Here is a 20,600-nt window from a genome sequence, read left to right as displayed (position 1 = left end):
CCCCCTGAAGCTTCGGCCTTATTCCAGTAGCCTTCTCCAATATTTTTTGTTGGAATGTGTTTAGGAGACACTTTCTTCCAAAGTGACCTATTTGGAATAATGTAATTGAAACTTAAAGTTGACATCAAATTAATCCTTGTGGTTAATCAGCAGCTTTCAGGATTTTTAGGGAAAGCTCCAGGAGGCAAGCAGACCCACGGTCACCCCTCATGTCCTACCCTCTGTCATGCTTTCAGCACTCAAGTGGCTCTAGTGTCTTCTCTGCAGCGGGACAGCTTTTGTGTTGTCGTGTTGTTTCACCGCAGTGGCCCCAATCTCATCCATCACTGCTTTCAGCAGCACGTTTGTCCAGTTTGAGTATAAATATCTCGCTGCTGGTGGCCTCAAGTTACCTTCTATAATATAACCTTCTAGTTATAGTTAAAAAACTAAAACTAAAAAATAATAATTCTATTTTGTATTTCTATTTTATTTTTATTACAAATTATATTATCAGCAATAAAATAATAATAATAATAGTAATAATAATAATGAGTTTTTAATTTTATTGTAATATTTTAATTAGATTTTTCTTTAGTAAAAAAATAAAAAATCCTAAAACAGTATAAGGTACGGTGCAAACACATGCAAATACTCGCAACACAACCAAATACAGAAACACGCTGCAGAAACAGAAATGCGCTGCAAAAACATACAACACAACCAAATAGGCTACAGAAATGCGCTGCAAATACATACAACACAAACAAATACAGAAATGCGCTGCAAAAACAGAAATGCGCTGCAAATACACACAACACAACCAAATAGGCTACAGAAATGCACTGCAAATACACACAACACAAACAAATACAGAAACGCACTGTAAATACAACACAAACAGGGCTGGATTGGTAATCGGGCATACCGGGCATTTTCCCGGTGGGCCGACACACTTAAGGGGCCGACAAAATGTTTTTTTGTTGTTGTTCTTTTTTGCCAAGGACCATCACGCAGGGACAGAGCGCAGCCAGTGGCCCATTGGTTTGTCTCCTGTATTGACAGCGCAAACCACCCAATCACAATACGCTATAGACTGAGCGAAGAAGTATTTTGCTCCGCCTATATAAAGATCGCTTCACCCCAACTTCTTCTTCGTCGGCTTTTCCCACGTTTCACAGCAGCATCATCAAGAACAGGCTTGCTCTGCGGTGAGTAGTGCGGGTCAAAGAGCCATGCAGGAGGAGGAGAGGAGAGCAGTTGAATCGGTAAAGTGCTTGATAGGGACTCAGAACGGAGGCAGGCATCTAACCTATCCTAATGTGTGCCCGCGCCATGAGTGTAGAATACGCAAATATTTTTTAATAAAACGAAATTCGTCCCCCGCTATTTTTTTTGTCAAGTCAAGTGTGTTCATAGAGGTTTCCATGGGCCAATGCGAATAAATCTAGATTTAAATGAAAAAAAAAAACACGATATTGTTGGACCTGACGTTTTATTCTTATCTAAAACAGCAATCATAGGGTACATATCTACACTACCAATCAAAAGTCAAAAACAGTAGCCTAAGATTTTGAATGTTTTTCAAAGAATTCTCTACAGCTCACCAAGCCTGCATTTATTTGATCATAAATACAGCAAAATCAGTATATTGTGAAATATTTTTTACTATTTAAAATAACTGCTTTCTATTTTAATATGTTAAAATGTAATTTATTCCTGTGATCAAAGCTGAATTTTCAGCATCATAACTCCAGTCTTCAGTGTCACATGATCCTTCAGAAATCATTCTGTCCTGGCCAAATTCCTGTCATGCTGCTCAGGGAGCAAGGAACGAGGAGACACTTCATTTAGAATCTTCAATGAACAATATTTATTGATCCAACACACCGGAACGTGGAACTTGGGGAGTTGACAAACAATGCAGGACATGGGAGACAGGGAGACACAGGGCTTAAGAACATTGGGAAATCAACGAAGAAGAACAGAAACAGGTGAGGAGTAATTAAACACCGGGCTGGGGACTAATGAACTAATAACTACAGAGAACGAGGACAGGAACAGGAAGACCACGAGAGGAGGGGAAACACGAGACACAGTCTGACAATTCCCTCCTCTGGCCCTTATCAATCATGGCCTCCTAGTAATCCCCATCCACTTGATTGGCTTTATCACTCTCTCCTCTCCACCTGTAGCTGGTGTGTGGTGAGCGCACTGGCGCTGTTGTACTGTGGCTGCTGTCGCATCATCCAAGTGGATGCTGCACTGTGGTGGTGGTTGAGGAGACCCCCACATGCACCTCAATAACTGTCTGGTTCAGCTCAGCTACCAAATCTGACCTCAGAAGACTACGGAAGGTAGACCGGACTGCTGAGCGAATCATTGGTACAACCCTCCCCACTCTCCAAGAACTGTACTTATCCAGAGTGAGCAAAAAGGCTGGTAAAATCACTCTGGACCCCTCACATCCAGCACACTCCCTCTTTGAACTTTTACCATCTGGTCAACGCTACAGAGCTCTGAGCACCAGAACGACCAGACACAGGAACAGTTTCTTCCCTCAGTCAATACATCTCATGAACACTCAATAAATAAACGTAGAACACACAACTAATACATTATCCATTCACCACACTCACTTATTTTATTTTTATTTTCTCATTTCTAATTTGCACATACTTGACCTGTACATACATAGTCGCCTATATTATATATTATATATTGTGTTTTTTTTTTTTTTTGCTGCTTTGTACATTGGTTATTGGCTATTTCCTGTTATTTTGTTTCATTACCTGTGTCCTGTCCTGTTACTGTCTTTCTGTTGCACTGTGGAGCTTCTGTCACTATAACAAATTCCTTGTATGTGTAAACATACTTGGCCAATAAAGCTCATTCTGATTCTGATTCTGGTGATTGTAAAGCGCTTTGGGTTTACGGCAATACACAATAAAAGCGCTATATAAATGTATCATTCATTCATTCATTCTAATATGCCGATTTGCTGTTCAAGAAACAATTTTACTTATTTACATATTATTATTATCAATATTTAAAACAGTTGAGTAATTTATTTTTTTTCTGGATTCTTTGATGAATAGTATGGTCCAAAGATCAGCTTTTATCTGAAATAAAAAGCTTTTGTAACATTATACACTACACCATTCAAAAGCTTGGAGTCAGTATAATTTTTTTTTGGGGGGGGGGGGGGGGGGGGGGGTTATAGAAATTAACACTTCTATTTAGCAAGGATGCTTTAAATTGATCAAAAATTATGATAAAAGACATCATGTTACAAAATATTTCTGTTTCAGATAAATGCTGTTCTTCTGAACTTTTTATTCATCAAAGAAACCTGAAAAAAATTCTACTCAGCTGTCTTCAACATAATAATAATAAATATTTTTTGAGCAGCAAATCTGAATATTTTAAGGATTTCCGAAGGATCGTGTGACTGGAGCAATGATGCTGAAAATTCAGCTTTGACATCACAGGAATAAATAAATAAATATATTCAAATAGAAAACAGTTATTTTAAATAATAAAAATATTTCACTCTATTACTGCCTTTGCTGTATTTAGGATCAAATAAATGCAGGATTCTTAAAAATCTTACTGTTCAAAAACAACATTTTTTTGCCGTATATTGATTACCAATTGTATAACCACAATTGTACAAATACCATGGTTAAACTATGGTTAGTTTAGTAAAACCATGGTTAATTTGTGGTTACCACGAAACTACAGTATCCATTTATATGTATATTTATATATATACAAAAATCTCACCTTTCAGAGCAGACATTGATAAGCATGTCCAAGGTTCGTCACTTGTTGCGGTTTTCTTTAACATGTGGTCTCTGTGTATTTGCATTTTTTTTTTTTTGCAGTTATTTGTTTGTTTTTGCAGCACGTTTCTGTATTGGTTTGTGTTGTTTTTGCAGTGTTTGCAGTGCGTTCCTGTTTTTGTCGCATTGTGAGTATTTGCAGTTTTTATTTGTTTTTTTTCTATTTCTATGTTTTTTTGTTGTTGTTGTTGTTGTTTCATTTTCAGTGCGTTGCGCTCTCTCTCAGCCACCACTGCAGAAGATTCTGAAGTCAGATTCTGAATCCCAGAATTTGGCCTCAAACATTTGGGCCCCACTGTAATGCCACTTAAAGGATGAGTAACACCATTAAATATCAGGATATTGTTCACCATGCTCTCCTGTAACTACTTAAGTGTTTTTTTAAATGTTCTCAGTTCAGAAACTGGGTTCCAGCAGCTTGAATTTTAAAGGTTGTAGAGCAGGCTACTTTCATTCTTGTTCATCCTAAAAAACAAATGAGCACAAGATCACACCATTGTTAGCTAATGAACACAACCCATGCATCTGGGAGCTCACATCAAAGGCCACAACTGACACAGCAGACCGCACAAATTGTCTGAGCTCATGGATTTGGAAATAATGAAATGCTTCAGAGGGGGAGAGAGTGGGTGATAGTTAAAACACAAAGTGGGGTCCTATGGAAAGAATGCCAGGTTTGGAGAATTCATCCAGAAAACGAAATAGAGTTGCAATACTTCTGTCTTAAACAAGTATTCCCTTTGGGTCAATGCTTCACATCTGATTATGTGAGCGACTCTGGAGGTAAATGCGGGAGTGTGGGGGGTTTGAAGAGGTTCTTCTTACATCAGCAGAAAAATGCAGTCTCCATAGAAACTTGGCTTGTTGCACTCTGTGAATGAGGACAAGTCATTGAGCACGACAGGCCTCTCCAATATTTACCAAATGACTCCCACGACTGTTTGTTGTTTAGTGTTTCTTCACTGAGAGAGAAACAGCAGCCAACTGCATGCTCAGAAACTTGTTAAGCTTGTTAAATCGACAGTAAATGTTTAGCAGCTGTGTTTACCATAACCTTTGTACTAAATACAATGACAATGTAGTGCAATAGCTTACAGTAATAAATAACTAGCATACAATAATAGTGACAATGTGTAATTAATTAATTTATTCATAATTGATTCATTAATGAATGTATAAATAATACATACATATATACATATATATATACACACACATTGTTACTGTTTTCTATCTATCTATCTATCTATCTATCGATCTATCTATCTATCTATCTATCTATCTATCTATCTATCTATCTATCTATCTATCTATCTATCTATCTATCTATCTATCTATCTATCTATCTATCTATCTATCTATCTATCTATCTATCTATCTGTCTATCCACCCACCCACCCATCCATCCATATGGTTGTGTATACAGTCATAGAAAGTACATATATAATAAAATTTTATGAATTAATATTAATATCATAATTTTAATAAATAGCTTGAGATAAAGTAACTTTTGTATAAAATAACAAACAGTATTGTGCTGTACAGTAAAATTAAGTATTTTTCTCTTGTTACTGTAAAAAGACTATTTTTACCACACATGCTAAACTAACTTACACTTAATTACTGTAAAATTTGTACATTCTTTTCCTGTAAAATTTTATTTGTTTTTATAAAACATTTAAAGGGTACTGTCTCAACTGTGTAACTGAAACTTCATGACTATAAGGCAACAAAAGACTGTTTGTTATTATTGAACCCCAGTGAGAGTGAGAAGAAAGACAGAATGGGTTATTTTTCATCATTGCGTTGAATTCTGGAGGCTTCATACGGTAAAGACAAAATGTGAGAAGTTACTACAGAATCCACGAGAAACCTCAGATGTCTTGTGCATATTGGCTCCAGCCATTCGACTAGTCTTGGGATCTGTTGAGAGCCAGCACCTAAAAATACAGTTCAGTAGTTTGTGGTTTTGCTAATGAGAACGTGTGATTTACAGTAAGGCTTCTCTCATGACCTGGGCTCTAATTGGGATCGTGGCATGTAAGCCCTGTGAACAATTTGGGTGGGCAACAATTTCTTTGAAAACTGACAGTGAAACAACAGTCCTGAAGCAGATATAATCCTAAGTGAACTGAAATCCTTTGAAACAACGTACAACCCCCAATTCCTGAAGTTCTGGACTTTCGGCTTCTTTAATGATTTCTTTTCAAGCCTAAATCTTTTGATTGTAATACCATGTGCGGCCATCTGCCTCTCTTGTAATGTTTCTTTTGCCAGTGAGGCACTTACTGCTACAGTTTCCTTGTGTCGCTAAAGGCATTTTGATGTGTTTATCCCACCTGTTGAGCTGCTAACAGGTGGACAGTAACCAGACAAGAACCACAAGAAAAGACAGAGGATTTCGCACAGCGGCGTCTCAGAATGGGCATTATGTAGGTTCAAGGACTGTATAATTGGAATATACGAGAGTATATTAATAGTGTGTGTGCACATGGTCACTCATCAACACTGCCGCTATAATTAAAACATCTATAAGCATCTGGTTTTTAATTTCCCAAAGTGTCTGTAGTTGCTGCCATATTGAGACTTGGAGAAAGATTTTACATTGTTCTCTATATCTCACAGATTGCTACAAATCGAACTGTAGTCTTTGAATATTAGAAATATGTACACTGCTGTTTTAGGGGTTTTGAGTATGAGTAAGTTTAACTCATTTTTATTTTATTCATTTCATTTGTTTATTGTAATTTGTATTATTATTTTTTATAATTGTAATACTTTTATTCAAGGATGCTTTAAATTGATTTTTTAAAATGACAGTGAATATGTTGCAAGTGTTCAAATAAATATTAAGCAGCACAACTGCTTTCAACATTTAAATAATAATAATAATAAATGTTTCTTGAATGTCAAATCATCAACTATAAATTACTATTTAAAATATATTTAAATAGAAAACAGTACTTTTAACTTTTATTGATATTTCACAATACTGTTGGTTTTTTACTGTATTTTTGTTTTAAAACGTTTTGATTGAAATGGAGTAATGAATGCTGAAAATTAAACTTTGCCAAAATAAATTCAATTTACATATATTTAAATAGAAAACAGTTACTTTAAATTGTAATAATATTTTCACAATTGCTGTTTTACTGTAAAAATGCAGTTTTGTTGATAAGACAGTTATTGTAAAAACATTAATAACAACAGTAAATGTACCACTAAAATATTTATAATAAGAAAGAATAATATAATATAATATAATATAATATAATATAATATAATATTTAAAGCTTTAAATAAAATTTTAAAACGTTAAATTTAGGCATACAAAAACAACTAAAAATTACCTCAAATACATAAATAAATCGTTTACAAAATAATTGTTACTATTTCACAAAGCAGAACAATTATATTTCAATACAAGTTCAATACATCCATCCCACCCCTCAACCCCCCCATCTGTCCTACTATAAGCAAATTAGCAGCTGTTCAGTAAAACGTTCTTGCCGCAGTCATTCGCTTTGATTAATTGCTGTTCCTTCTTGATTCTTTTAATGAAAGCTTAGGAGACCAGGGATTAAGGCATCCCAGTTTTAAAACGGTTTTGCTATATTTTTAAAAGTGGTCCACCACAAAATGCATTTCTACAATGGCAGGGAGGAGGATGAGGTTAAAGAGTCTAATAAATTGCTTATGATAGAATGTTAGGGGAACAGCCAGCCTTTAAAAACCATTAAAGGCAAGCAGCTTGAAGCCCTAATTACAGGGACATAACATCGGGCTGTGCTGCATTCATGCTGTGACGGTCAGAAGTTAGCCTCTGTTTTGGCCTGCTGCGCTAGAGGAAGCAAAATAGACTCTCCCTGTCAAAGCGATGAAGAGTTGCGTTGCGCAAGATTTTCAGTCACATTGCCAAGAAACCAAATGAGAAGAGAAAATGGTAATAATGCAAATTCAGACTTCAGTGTTTAATAGCACTTGACGTTATCCATGGTTACACCCCAAAAAGCCATTAAAACATATAATAAATAAGCCTAAATTGCCCCTGAATGCTCTATTATGTGTCTGTGCCAACTAAAATTCCACAGGAAGAAAGATGAACTGTGGAGGAGACGGAAAAAAAAGAGCTAAGCTTTTCTCTACGAGTCGAAAAAGCAACTATAAGGAAGTATTCACGTAACACCTCTTAACCTTGGCCTGGTCTGTTTCCTTCAGTGCAATTTCTCCTCTGGGTCCCTGCTGCAGTTTTCTAATCAATACCACATTGCAGGGAAACTAATGTCATACTCTTTATGTAATGTTATTAGTTGCCAGATGTTTTAGATGGTGCATTAACTAAAGTTATTGAAATTCTGTACACAACATACCCTGAAAAATTACTCAAAGACAAAATATAAAAAATATATTGTCTTGTTCATCATAGCATTGTTTGACAAAAGGATACAGGGGCTAAACGTTTTATAGCAAAATGCAGACGCAATTTAATCTTGCTGTCAAAATAGTCTGTTAGGCTTAGGTTTTAATTTGTCTAATGGCTGATGCAAGCAGCACTGTGTTTGATCTTAAAATGTGCACTTTGTTTGTAGAATGATATTAAATTCACAATGTAAACGATGAAAATTCAAATTCTAATTAGTGGAAAGAGAACAAAAAAAAAAAAAAAACAGAAAACTAAACAACTTTTAAGGCCTAAGGGGCCATTCACACAGAACATGTTTACGCGGTTAAAAAAACACAAGACAAATGGTCAAAAAAAACATTGCATCATGCCGAGACACTGCAAAAGCTGCAAGGCTCAAGCACAATCGTCAAACACATCCGTCTAGTGAGTGTTTACAAAGAAAGTTAAAGTAGTGCAGTGGAATGGAAAAATGTGTATCCACAAGTGTGTACACGGAGGTCTTTTGCTACGGAAGCCTTTTTTGGGAAATATGTACTTATTGTACACGTTGTATTCTCTACACTGCCTCAAGGGGAGCTATAGCGTAAGTATTTACTTGTGGTCAGTTTTGTCTCTTTCATACAGAAGCGCGTTACCGCCACTGATTAAAACATTTAAAAAGGTAATTGAGACTTTAAACATTTAAAAAGGTAATTGAGACTTTAAATCTCACAATTCTGACTTTTTCCCTCACAATTATGACTTTGTGAGATATAAACTTGCAATTGCGAGAAAATAAGTCAGTTTAATTCTGAGAAATAATGATACATGATATATACTGATATAAACTGGGAATTGCAAAATATAAACTCGCAATGGCGAGAAAAAGTTTATATCTCGCAATTCTGACTTTTTCTCTCAATTCGTATAATTGCGAGTTATAAAGTCCAGTTCTTCTGAGGATAAAAAAACTATTTTCTTACAATTGCGAGCTTATATTCTCCAATTCTGACTTTATAACTCGCGATTGTGTGTTACAAAGACATAATTGAAGAAAAATCGGAGAATAAATAATTGGAAAAAGTCAAGTTACTCATTAGTACAAATTTTTTTCTCGCAGTTGCGAGTTTATCACGCAATTCTGACTTTATTTCTCTAAATTGCGACTTTAGTTCTCGCAATTGTGAGTTTCTATCAAGCAATTCTTACTTTATAACTAAATGAATTCACAATTATGAGACAAAAAAAATCATTACCTTTTTTATTCGAGGGGAAGTCGTGGCCTAATGGTTAGAGAGTCGGACTCGTAATCGAAAGGTTGCGAGTTCGAGCCCCCGGCCGGCAGGAATTGTAGGTGGGGGGAGGGAATGTCCAGCGCTCTCTCCACCCTCAATACCACGACTGAGGTGCCCTTGAGCAAGGCACCGAACCCCCAATTGCTCCCCGGGCGCTGCAGCATGGCTGCCCACTGCTCCGGGTGTGTGTTCACGGTGTGTGTGTGTGTGTGTGTGTGGATTTGTTCACTACTCACTGCTGTGTGTGTGCACTTGGATGGGTTAAACGCAGAGCACCAATTTCGAGTATGGGTCACCATACTTGACAATACGTCACGACTTTACTTTTTTTTTACTTTACTTTTTTTATTCAGTGGTGGAAATAGGCTTCCATACTTTCAACTTCGGTCATGACACAACAACAGTTTGATGAGTCTTGCTGAGCAAGTAATGTAGCTGCATTGCACCATTAAGTACCGAGGTATGTCCAAGGTTTGCTGTATCGCGTAGGCTACTTGTGTAAAGTATATTTCCACCCTCAAACAGCCAAGTGATTAAGTAGCCTGTAAGACTGCAAGACCTTAAAGTTATATTTGTAACCCCACTGACTGTAAATCACAGAGTAATATAGTGCTTTCAATTAGTTCTGTCTCGCTAGTGGCACCTCTGGTGTCTGAGTAACAAAAGGCCTTCTGACAGCTCCTCAGTTCCCGTGTTGCCCTGGCGTCCAGTCACGTTATTAAATTCACCACTGGCAGCGATACCTGGAGGGCTCGTGCATTCATGTCATTCCGTCATTGGGGATAAAGGCTCTGGAAGCCATGCAATGCAATTTCATTTCTCCCTGCTTTTGTAATGCCAGAATGCAATAAAACTGTCTGGCCTCATGTCTGGCTCCAGTCGGACTGTTTTACTGACCCAAAATTCTATCCCTGAAAACTATTAGTAGCGAAATGTCATGTAGAATAATGGCGTCTTGTTCCTTGTAGGTTTAGCTGTTGGACACCATAAAGCAGCTGCTGATGAACAAGTGAGTGACTAACTACCCGGGAGGTAAACCTCACATGTTTTAATGACTAGCCTATACTGAAATACTGGTTGGGCTACAGGTCAAATCAAATATCTGCTTATTTGATTTGGCAGTCGTAACTTTGGTGTAAGAGGTCTGTGTGTGGGTATTAAATGCCTCTTATCTGTAAAAAGTTTATAGAGTCATTTTGGTTTCTTGCTTTTTGGTAGAAGAAAAGATTAATTTTCCACTGTAGCCAGTTTTTATTTTGGTTGATTTTTTGGGAAGCTGCAGTTACTAAATGTCTGCCTTTCAATATTTCCATTGCTATAAGCACGAAAGAGCTGCAAAGTATCAAAATAAATAAAAAAAGCTCTTATATATCAGTACTTTTTAGCCTCTCTTTGCGGTTTTATCTCTTAGATAACCCAAGTGATTAAACGAACCAATTTATTTGTTAAGTCAGAACGCCCTTGAGGAGAGAAATATATTTACTGGGCATATCAGCCCAACTGATGCATAACATTTGCTTTTAATAATTAAATTTGTGGGAGTGTGCTGTATAGAGATGTTTTGACTGAATTATAGCTGGCTTTTGCCTGAATTGCAGACCAGGGAAGGTCGTTCAGAAGGTGTGTAGTACAAAATAAAGAAATATAACTGAACTGATTTACTACCCATTGATGAGAACTTCAGCCACTGCTGTGACAAAAAAAAAAAAAAAAAAAAAAGTTACAATATTTTGGATTTTAAATGCTATAAAATGCTGTTGAAAAATCAAAACATTGGGTATTTGAAGTGATGGTTCTTATTAATTTGTTTATTAATTAATTTTTATTTATTTATTTTTGACAATCTCATCCTTAACAGCTAAATACTGGTTATCTTTGAACTTTAAATTTATTACTATTATTTTCTATTATGTATTTATTGTAAAATAAAAATATTTACATTCTTATTTAGCATTTATTTATTGCTTGTTTGTTTATTTTTATTTTATTAGACCATTTTTATTAGTCATCATGCATGACTAAATGTATTTTTGTAATTATTTGTAAATTTAACCTTTAAAATTAGTGAAATGTACACACACACATATGTATACACATACACAAGCTATGTGTACATTTTATTTAACATTTAATGTTTTTTATTTGTTTATTTTTTGCCGCTGTATATATGCATTTATAAATGATTATATTTTTATTAGTAAGTATTTTATCAATTCTACTGTATAAAGAGTTGACTGTTGTTGATTAATATGTAATACGTTTTTCTCTTAACTATTTCTTTAATTTTCCTATTTATGTTTCAGGTAAATTTTCTGGACGAAAGTGCATGGTTGTTTATATCTTGAGCTGAAACGACCTCACATTAAGCATTAATAGCACAACTAATTACTTGCAATTAACATGGGCCTATTAGGGAAATTGATCTCACCATCGGCAACGATTTACTACAGCTGTTATTTATAAACATCAAGGGCAAGGGCTTCTGACTGATACTCCTGGCCACATGTATTTCTACAGTCAGCACAAGCAAACAGAGAGTAAATTGAATCTTTTGTCTCTGTTGTATCACATTAAAGGTTGAGCAGTGATTATGTGGCTAAAGCGGTTTGGCAGGAAGCTACAAAAGCGGACAACGCTTCTACCTTGCGTCCACCTCTTTCTAAACTTTTATTTGAGATAAAATCAGTGCAGGGTCCTCATTTAGCTGTTTGACACTATCAGAAACCTAACTGTGCAACTAATATAAAGTGCATTTAAAACATCGGAGCATACACAAGGATGCTGAAAGCAAAGGCTGACTGTAAGGTCATTAGAGCCAGATCAATAATGTAAATGAACAGACAGTTGCAACAGCAAGTGTGGCAGACCATTTTAGATGAACACCACTTTGAACCTATTAGATCAGCACAGAGACAGCTCCCCTGGGAAGTGCAGCTTTAAGGAGATTTTATTTTGGTTTGCATTTATTTGTGCATTTATTTATTAGAATTTGAGGGTATGAGATGGAAAGAATAAATGTGTTTCTTTATTCTAGCCGCACTGCTCATTACACCTAATGTGCAGTTAATACTGTTACAACGGCCAAATTAATAAATGTAAATGTAGCTTCCAAAAGTTAATTTAATGCACTTTTGGAAGGGTTCCTAATAGACATCTGGGTTTTTATACTATACAATACAATTGGGTTTTTATTGTATACAATATTTTATATTATACATATACAGGTATATTTATTATTATTGGCATATTATTTATATTCTGTTTCTATTCAGTTTTTATTTTTTATTTTCTTGTTTTTTATATGTATTTTCAGACAATCAAACAGCTAAATATTTGTTATAATTTCTTCTAACTTTAAAATTACTGAAATGTTATTAATATACTTTTTATACTCTTAATAGATAGGCTCCCTCTGTGTACATTTGATATGTGTGTGTGTGTGTGTGTGTGTGTTTAATTAAGGAAAACATTTATTTATTTATTTATTTGTTTAGTTAGTTGGTTAGTTAATTATTTATTTGTTTTTATTTACTTGTTTCATGTTATATTTTCAGAGAATCTTCTCATCAGCTATTTATTCAAATATTTTTAATTTAAATATTTATTGTTGTTGTTATTATTATTATTATTATCATTATTATAGTTTTTGAAAAGTTTAAAAAATGTATTTATTATTTATAAATTAATTGAATGCATTTTTGTTTGTTTTTTTAAGTCTGTCTAATGAACATCTGTGTCACTGTGTTTTTACCCTTAGATGGCAGCCATGGGTTGTGCTTGGCACTCTGCATGAGTGATGACTTGTTTTACAGATGTTTCCTTACAACATTTATTTTCCTTCTAAAATTTCCCTCAGAAAGTGACACTAGTTCAATTAAGTGCTCATCATAAAAGACACATTTCGGGAATGATTAGACCTACTGCTAAAAACAATAAAAAACATAAAATTTTAATGGCCTCATAAAAGCATGATATCTGGTTGGCCGGTCAGGTGGAATGCTGACTATGCTTAAATTTGATTCCCCAGGGCACAAATATAGCACACTTAAGTGAGCATTTAGGTACGATTCGGCTTCAAGAAATTTATTGATTATTCCCTCCAATGTCGTGTCTCCACACGCAGCACTTTCTGCTCTCATTCACAGGTTGCGTGTGGATTTTCTGTTGTGTCAGCTTGAAGAAATAATGCATGAAAGGAGATGTAATTGTAATCACTTGCCACTTAATTAATAGCATTCTGTTCCCAATCTTCATAAGATCATTTACTCAGCATGCAATACTTTCATCAGAACTGGACTTTCATCTTTTTACAATTTATATGAATGAGTTTGTTTTTTATAATCAAACTTAGCATGAAAGTGCAACCCATTTTACTTCTGGTATGTAAGACTGATTGAAATTTTCCATCTGGAATGGAGTATTCATAGTAAAATTCCCTTGAGCTCCACAATAAGAAGGATGTTCTGCTGACATCATCCCTTGGCTGGAGGAAATTTGGACTCCCCAAGGTTAGGACATCAGTGCTTGTTGGCATGGAAAAGCTTCCTAGTTTGCTAGTTTTTTGTAGTGACAGAGAGTGGTGGATAGGTTGCCAGGAGTGGTGGGTGAAAGTTTGGCTTCCTCTCAGAAGCGTAGCGTGGACATCAAATCATCTGCCATCTGTTATCAATGCCATCAGTATTAGATGTTTCTATGTAAGCATCATGCTTCCTTTAAAATTCTAAGCACAAGTTTAAAGGTGCCATAGAATGGAAAACTGTCTTTACCTTGGCATTATCAGACTAACATTATCATAAAACACAGGTGACAGTTACCAGGAAAAATAATAATAATAAACTTTATTTTATATAGCGCCTTTAAAAGTAGCATCTCAAAGCGTTTTACATACAAATACAAATATGAAGTAAAAAAGATACACACAAGAGTACAGGCAGTAAAAAACAAATAAAACAATACAAAGCCAATATAATAAAACAAAGTATTCCCATAAATCACATAAAAGCTACCCTAAAAAAGTAAGTTTTAAGGGACGATTTAAAAACACTAAGAGATTCTGCATTTCTAATCTCAGAGGGCAGGGAATTCCACAATTTAGGAGCCAATGAAGAGAAAGCCCGATCACCCATAGTTTTAAGCCGAGTTGATTGAACAGTTAAAAGACCAGCTTCAGAGGAGCGTAGAACACGTGTAGGTGTGTAGGGGGTTAAAAGCTCTGACAAATATTGAGGAACCAAATTATTCAAGGCCTTATAAGTAAGCATGATAATTTTAAAATCGATACGAAAACTAACAGGAAGCCAGTGCAATTTTTCACAGATAGGTGTAATGTGCTGCCTTGCACTGGTCCTAGTCGGTATTCTGGCAGCTGAATTTTGTACCAACTGTAATTTACTTAGGGTAGCTTTTGAAACTCCAGCCATCAAAACATTACAATAATCAATATGCGAAAACACAAAAGTGTTGATTAACTTTTCAGCCAACATGGGACGTAATTTGGCAATGTTTCTGAGATGAAAAAAGATGCTTTGACTGTATTACGAACATGCAGATCAAATGTTAAGTTGGCGTCAAATATCACCCCCAGATTTTTTAGTTTAGTTTGAAACTGTAAAGCAGAGCCATCCAGACCTACAGTTGTGGCCTCTGCTTTGCGCAACTGGTGAGGGGAACCAATAAGCATCACTTCGGTCTTATCACTGTTTAGACAAAGCAAATTTTCAGACATCCATTTTTTTTATATTGACATCAGGTTTAAAATGTATGTAGATCTGAGTGTCATCAGCATAAAAGTGGACATTAAGACCAAGTGTTCTTAAAAGTTGGCCAAGAGGAAAAATGTAAATACAAAAAAGTAAAGGGTCCAAAACCGATCCCTGGGGAAAACCCAAAGTGCACCACACTGACCTCAGACCTGCAACCACCCATCGCAACAAACTGCTTTTGATCTGAGAGATACTACTTAAACCACTTCAATGCAGTATCAGAAACTCCAAAGACAGTCTCTAAACGGGTGATTAAAATAGAGTGATCTATAGTGTCAAAAGCGGCACTAAGATCAAGAAAAATCAGTTTAGATAGACAGCCAGAATCAGAAGCCATTAACAAGTCATTGGTGACCTTAACTAACGCTGTTTCAGTACTGTGGAGTTTACGGAATCCAGATTGAAGTGGCTCAAAAAGCTCGTTAGAAGAAAGATGTGAAAGCAATTGAGAAGCCACCGTTTGTTCTAAAATTTTGTCAAGGAATGGAAGATTAGAGATGGGACGTCCATGTTGTTAGTTTTTGGTACAGGGGTGACAGCAGCAATTTTAAGTGCAGCTGGCACAACACCAGTGCACAAAGAGTCATTGATAATACTCAAAACAACAGGACATAGGGAATCAAAACATGATTTAAACAGACAAGAAGGAACCTGATCAACTCTGGAAGTCGTAGCTTTCATTTTCAAAAACATATTACAAAGAAACTGGGAGTCAAGAATTGCAAAATTGGAGAGAGAAATACCAGAGAATGCCAAAACACATAAGGAAGAAGCAGCCGAAGTATGAGTATTGATAATGTGGTTACGTATATTATCGATTTTGGTGTTTACTCCAAGAACTTGTTACAAAGGTGAGTTGAAGCAGGAACATTAGAATTATTTTTAAGCAGCTTGTTGATTGAGTGAAACAGTTGTTTAGGGTTTCTCTGACTGCTAACAATTATCTGTGAAAAATAAATTGATCTAGCTGACACAATTTCAGCCCTGTACTCAAGTAAGGTGTCTTTCCAGGCCTGGGGCCGGTTGCATAAAACTGTTTTAGACTAGTTTTATAAGTTAGTCATCTAATTTTTTTATTTAAGACTGGTCTTTACTTTGTAAGCCAGTTGCATAAAATCTTAGATTGGTCTAATTTAAGACTAAAAATTAAGACTGATTACCCCATGGCTAACTTTTCCTTACAATCTATGTTGCCATGGAAACCAACTGTCAGCTGTGCCAGATTCAGAAAAGTGGCCAGACTTTTGTTTGTCTTGTGCTATGGCAAATTTTAATCTTTGGTTTTATGAACGTGCAATAAGACGAGAAAGGGTTTTCAAAGACCGTTCAAATCCACTGGAAGTCCTTTCTGAAAAGGAACTGTTCGAAAAATTGAGATTTCCAAGACATGCAATTCAACAATTAGCATTTGACTTGGAGGAGCAGCTGAGGCCCGAAACTTCAAGAAATTGTAGCATCCCTCCACTGCTACAAATATGTCTAGCGCTACGCTTCTTTGCCACAGGATGTTTTATTAATGCAGCTGCAGACGTAATTGGGGTACACAAGTCTACAGCATCAAGAATCATTCATAGAGTTTCCTGTGTGCTGTCAGGCAGACTTCCACTGTATCCGACTGATGTCTCTACCTTGAATAAGGTAAAGGTGGATTTTTTTGACATTGCCGGATTTCCTAATGTAATAGGGGCCATTGATGGAACACACATTAGGATTCAAGCACCTTCAACCCATGAGCCATTGTTTGTCAATAGGAAAGGCTACCACAGTATTAATGTGCAGGCAATCTGTGATGCCAAACTCAGAGTGCTCAACTGTGTTGCTCGGTGGCCAGGATCAACCCATGACTCACGAATTCTATTGAATTCCCAAATTCATGATGCATTTGAGAGAGGAGAATTGCAAGGGGTGCTTTTAGGTGACTCTGGTTATCCACTAAAACCCTGGCTTCTCACGCCCTTCTTGAATCCAGTCACTGCAGCTCAAACTCGTTATAACACAGCCCATGCCAAAACAAGGAATGTCATTGAAAGGTGTTTTGGAGTCCTGAAACGACGGTTTCATTGTCTGCATGGAGAGGTCAAAATGAAACCAGAGAGGGTTTGCAACATAATCTGTGCATGTGTTGTTTTACACAACTTAGCAAGGTAATAAATACGATTTTAGCCATAATTTCAACTCCTAGCTACATTTCCCCAACAGTTTTAAGTTATAGTAGTAAAAGATCACTTTGCCTTTAATAGAGATCTTGCACTCCCAGACCTGGAGGAAGACCAAATGCTTGAGGAACCAGCTTTGGAGATCACTGAGGCAGGAGATGAAGATGGATCTGGGCGTTATATTCGACAAATGATTGTAGAAAACATTTTCTCTGTTTGATTGAGAAAACTTAAAGATTGACTATTTTGAAACTTGACATTTTAATTTATTAATCAAACAAACCAATATTTACAAAAAATGCATACAGAGGATCAGTAGTAACTTCTGAAATACAATATAATCTTAAAATCACTTTAACAGAACTACCTTAATATTCACTCAAATACATGTCAAATCTATTAAATACACAAAGATATTTGTATACAAACATTGCTTTCATTTAACTATTATTAAGTAGTTAATTGATTAATTATTGGATATCAATGAGATCTACAGTTCATGTCCAAGTTTCTGTAGCTCCAATGTTAGCTTAGTTTTCTCTAATTCCAGTTTTTGTATTTCTAATTTTAGTTTTGCTTCCTCCAGTGTTAATACTTCATATTGTTTTTCCAGTATATGGTTCATGGTTCCCTATCAGTCAGTCACGTTCGACGTAACGTCAGTGTGACTGACTAATGGGAACTCGCTCGAGAGCCCAATCATCTTCGAGTGTTAACAAAACAAGCCAATGACAGTTGGCGTGCGTGTTTCGCCACGCGCACCCCGCCCCGCAGTGCGGGTATAAAAGGAGAGCGCGTGCAAACGCACATCAGCTTTTCGCTTCGGAGCCGAGCCTTGCTGCGAATCTCCGAGAGTGTACAAGACAGCTTGACGAGTGTTGGTGTTACGGCGCGTCAGCGGAGGTTGCGATCCAGTGCTGCTGCTTCATCTCGGCGTGCTGCAGCTCTCATTCTGCGGTCGCGCTGCGACCTCTCCTGGGCGCTTCAACACTTTTTCTAAAAGAGAATTTCTTTCAAAAAAGAGCAAATTCTGAAAGAGCTCCACGAGCGACGGGCGTCTTTTTAAAGATGGCTTCCCGCTCGTGTGTTTCTGGATGTGGCCGTTTCCTGGCTTCATCTGATGGTCACGATCGCTGTGTCTCGTGCTTGGGCTTTCAGCACGCTGAGGCAGCGCTCGTGGATGACTCATGTTCTCTGTGTGGGAACATGACCATCGCGATGCTGCGCTCCAGATACCTCCTCGTCAAGCGGGGGGGTATCCCCCTTGCCATGCCCCGTTCTAGTTCCTCCGGTTCTCGGAGGGCTACTTCGGCTCATGGTCAGGGTGACTTGAGGATCACAGTGAGAGCTTCCCCGTCGAGTGCGTCTCCGCGGGCCTCTCACTCCTCTAGCGCATCGCACCGTCTGGGGTTTCCGGACGAGTTTGTGGAGTCCTCGGACAGGGCGGGGCCCAGCATCTCGTTCGGAGCTCCAGCAGATGACAGGATGTCGGTCACTGCATCGGGGGATGAGCTAGGTTCTGGAGATGATGATTCGGCTGCGCTGCCTCCATCAGGAAGAGTGGCGTTGACCGAGTCAGATCCAGAACTGACTGCTATGCTTTCCCGGGCCGCTGAGAGCATCGGGCTGCACTGGAGGCCTCCTCCTTCTCCCGAACGCTCAAGGCTGGACGATTGGTTCCTGGGGGCGCAGGCCGATCGCAGGCAACCGCCTCCGGTTCCATTCTTCCCGGAAGTGCATGAGGAGGTGACTAGGTCTTGGAGGGCACCTTTTTCTGCCCGAAACAGACCTAGTGCCTCCTCCGTCCTCACCACCCTCGACGGTGGGGCGGCCCAAGGGTATGTGGAGATCCCCCCAGTTGAGCGCGCCATTGCAATGCAGCTCTGCCCGCAGGGCGCTGCCGCCTGGAGGGGTAATCCACGCCTTCCGTCCAGGGCCTGTAAGTTCTCGTCCGCTCTGACGGCCAAGGCTTACAGTGCTGCTGGACAGGCCGCTTCCGCCCTGCACGCCATGGCCCTCCTGCAAGTCCACCAGGCCAAGGCGTTAAAGCAGTTGCACGAGGGTGGTGCTGACCCAGCCGGATTGCAGGAACTGCGCACAGCGACGGACCTTGCCCTACGGGCGACGAAAGTCACGGCGCGGGCCCTGGGTCAGACGATGTCCACGTTGGTGGTCCAGGAGCGCCACTTATGGCTGACCTTGGCGGATATGAGGGAGTCTGACAAACACCGTTTCTTAGACGCCCCGATCTCCCAGGCCGGCCTATTCGGCGAAGCGGTGGAGGGCTTTGCCCAACAGTTCTCCGCCGCACAGCAGCAGACAGAGGCGTTTCGACACATCCTGCCCCGGCGGTCCGCTGCTGTCTCCACCCCACCGCCGGCTGCAGCTCCTCCGTCTGCTCGTCGCCGAGGGCGCCCTCCTGCGGCCTCCACCTCCGCTCCAGCTCGGCCCCAGCAGCAGCCTTCACAACGGCCGCAGCGTGGAGCTGGCCGCAGGAAAGCGGCGCAGCCCGTCTCTGCCCCTGCCAAATCTGTGAAGCGCCAGGGCAAGCGGCGGCCCTGAGACGGGCGACCCGGAGTCTCTGGATCCTGCTCTTCAGGAGATGGTGACTGCACCACTCCTTCCCCCGGAGGAGGGCCGGGTGGAGAATCTTTTGTTCCCCTTTTATTCTGTTCCGCCACTGGCTCTCCAGCCAGTGGTACCCAAAACCTCAAAAAAAGAGCAGTTTCCTTTTTCTCCGGGTCCCAAGAGGGCGAGGATGGCAGTGCACGAGACCCCGTCTCCACACTCCCGTCCCCCTCTCCTTTCGCCTATGAGCAGCAGGGTCCGGTCCGAGGACGCGATGCCTTCTCCCGCGCCCCCTGCTCAGCCTTGGAGCCAGGTAAGTGTCGCACTGCACACTCAGACCCCACTTCGGAACGCACTGCCTTCCGAGGCGGGCCCCTGCGCTCCACTTCGCTGCCCCGCCGTGGGTACGTCCGTGGCTCCCTTGGTCCCGCTTGTACGGTTTCTGGGGGCCTGGCTAGCGCTCCCCAGGCTGTCTCGCTGGCTCATGAGAACCATCAGACTTGGCTACGCGATTCAGTTCGCCCGGCGTCCCCCCAAGTTCAGGGGCGTTCGGTTCACCTCTGTGTTGAGCAAGGATGCCCCTCTCTTGCGTGCGGAAGTCGCGGTCCTGC

The 20,600-nt window shown here is 39.0% G+C and overlaps 2 protein-coding genes across 2 annotated transcripts in view; both read left to right on the top strand.

The window, feature by feature from the left end:
• The window catches only part of nectin3a (nectin cell adhesion molecule 3a), a 63,369-nt gene extending 52,169 nt beyond the window's left edge, over positions 1-11,200 (top strand). The window contains exon 6 of the mRNA XM_079392074.1: positions 10,472-11,200. Coding sequence (XP_079248200.1) covers positions 10,472-10,524 — 53 coding nt within the window. The 3' untranslated portion in view covers positions 10,525-11,200. The remainder of the gene's footprint in view (positions 1-10,471) is intronic.
• A 4,848-nt stretch (positions 11,201-16,048) lies between these two features.
• On the top strand, positions 16,049-17,641 carry LOC306853834 (putative nuclease HARBI1; the record flags this gene model as incomplete). The annotated part of the gene is made up of 3 exons (XM_079391478.1): positions 16,049-16,116; positions 16,864-17,409; positions 17,506-17,641. 3 exons carry the CDS (start codon positions 16,049-16,051, stop codon positions 17,639-17,641), a joined length of 750 nt encoding a protein of 249 aa, XP_079247604.1.
• Between the last annotated feature and the right edge of the window lie 2,959 nt (positions 17,642-20,600).

Source organism: Barbus barbus, assembly GCF_936440315.1.
Source record: "Barbus barbus genome assembly, chromosome: 34".
Lineage (NCBI taxonomy): Eukaryota > Metazoa > Chordata > Actinopteri > Cypriniformes > Cyprinidae > Barbus > Barbus barbus.
This window is presented reverse-complemented; position numbering and strand designations above follow the sequence as displayed.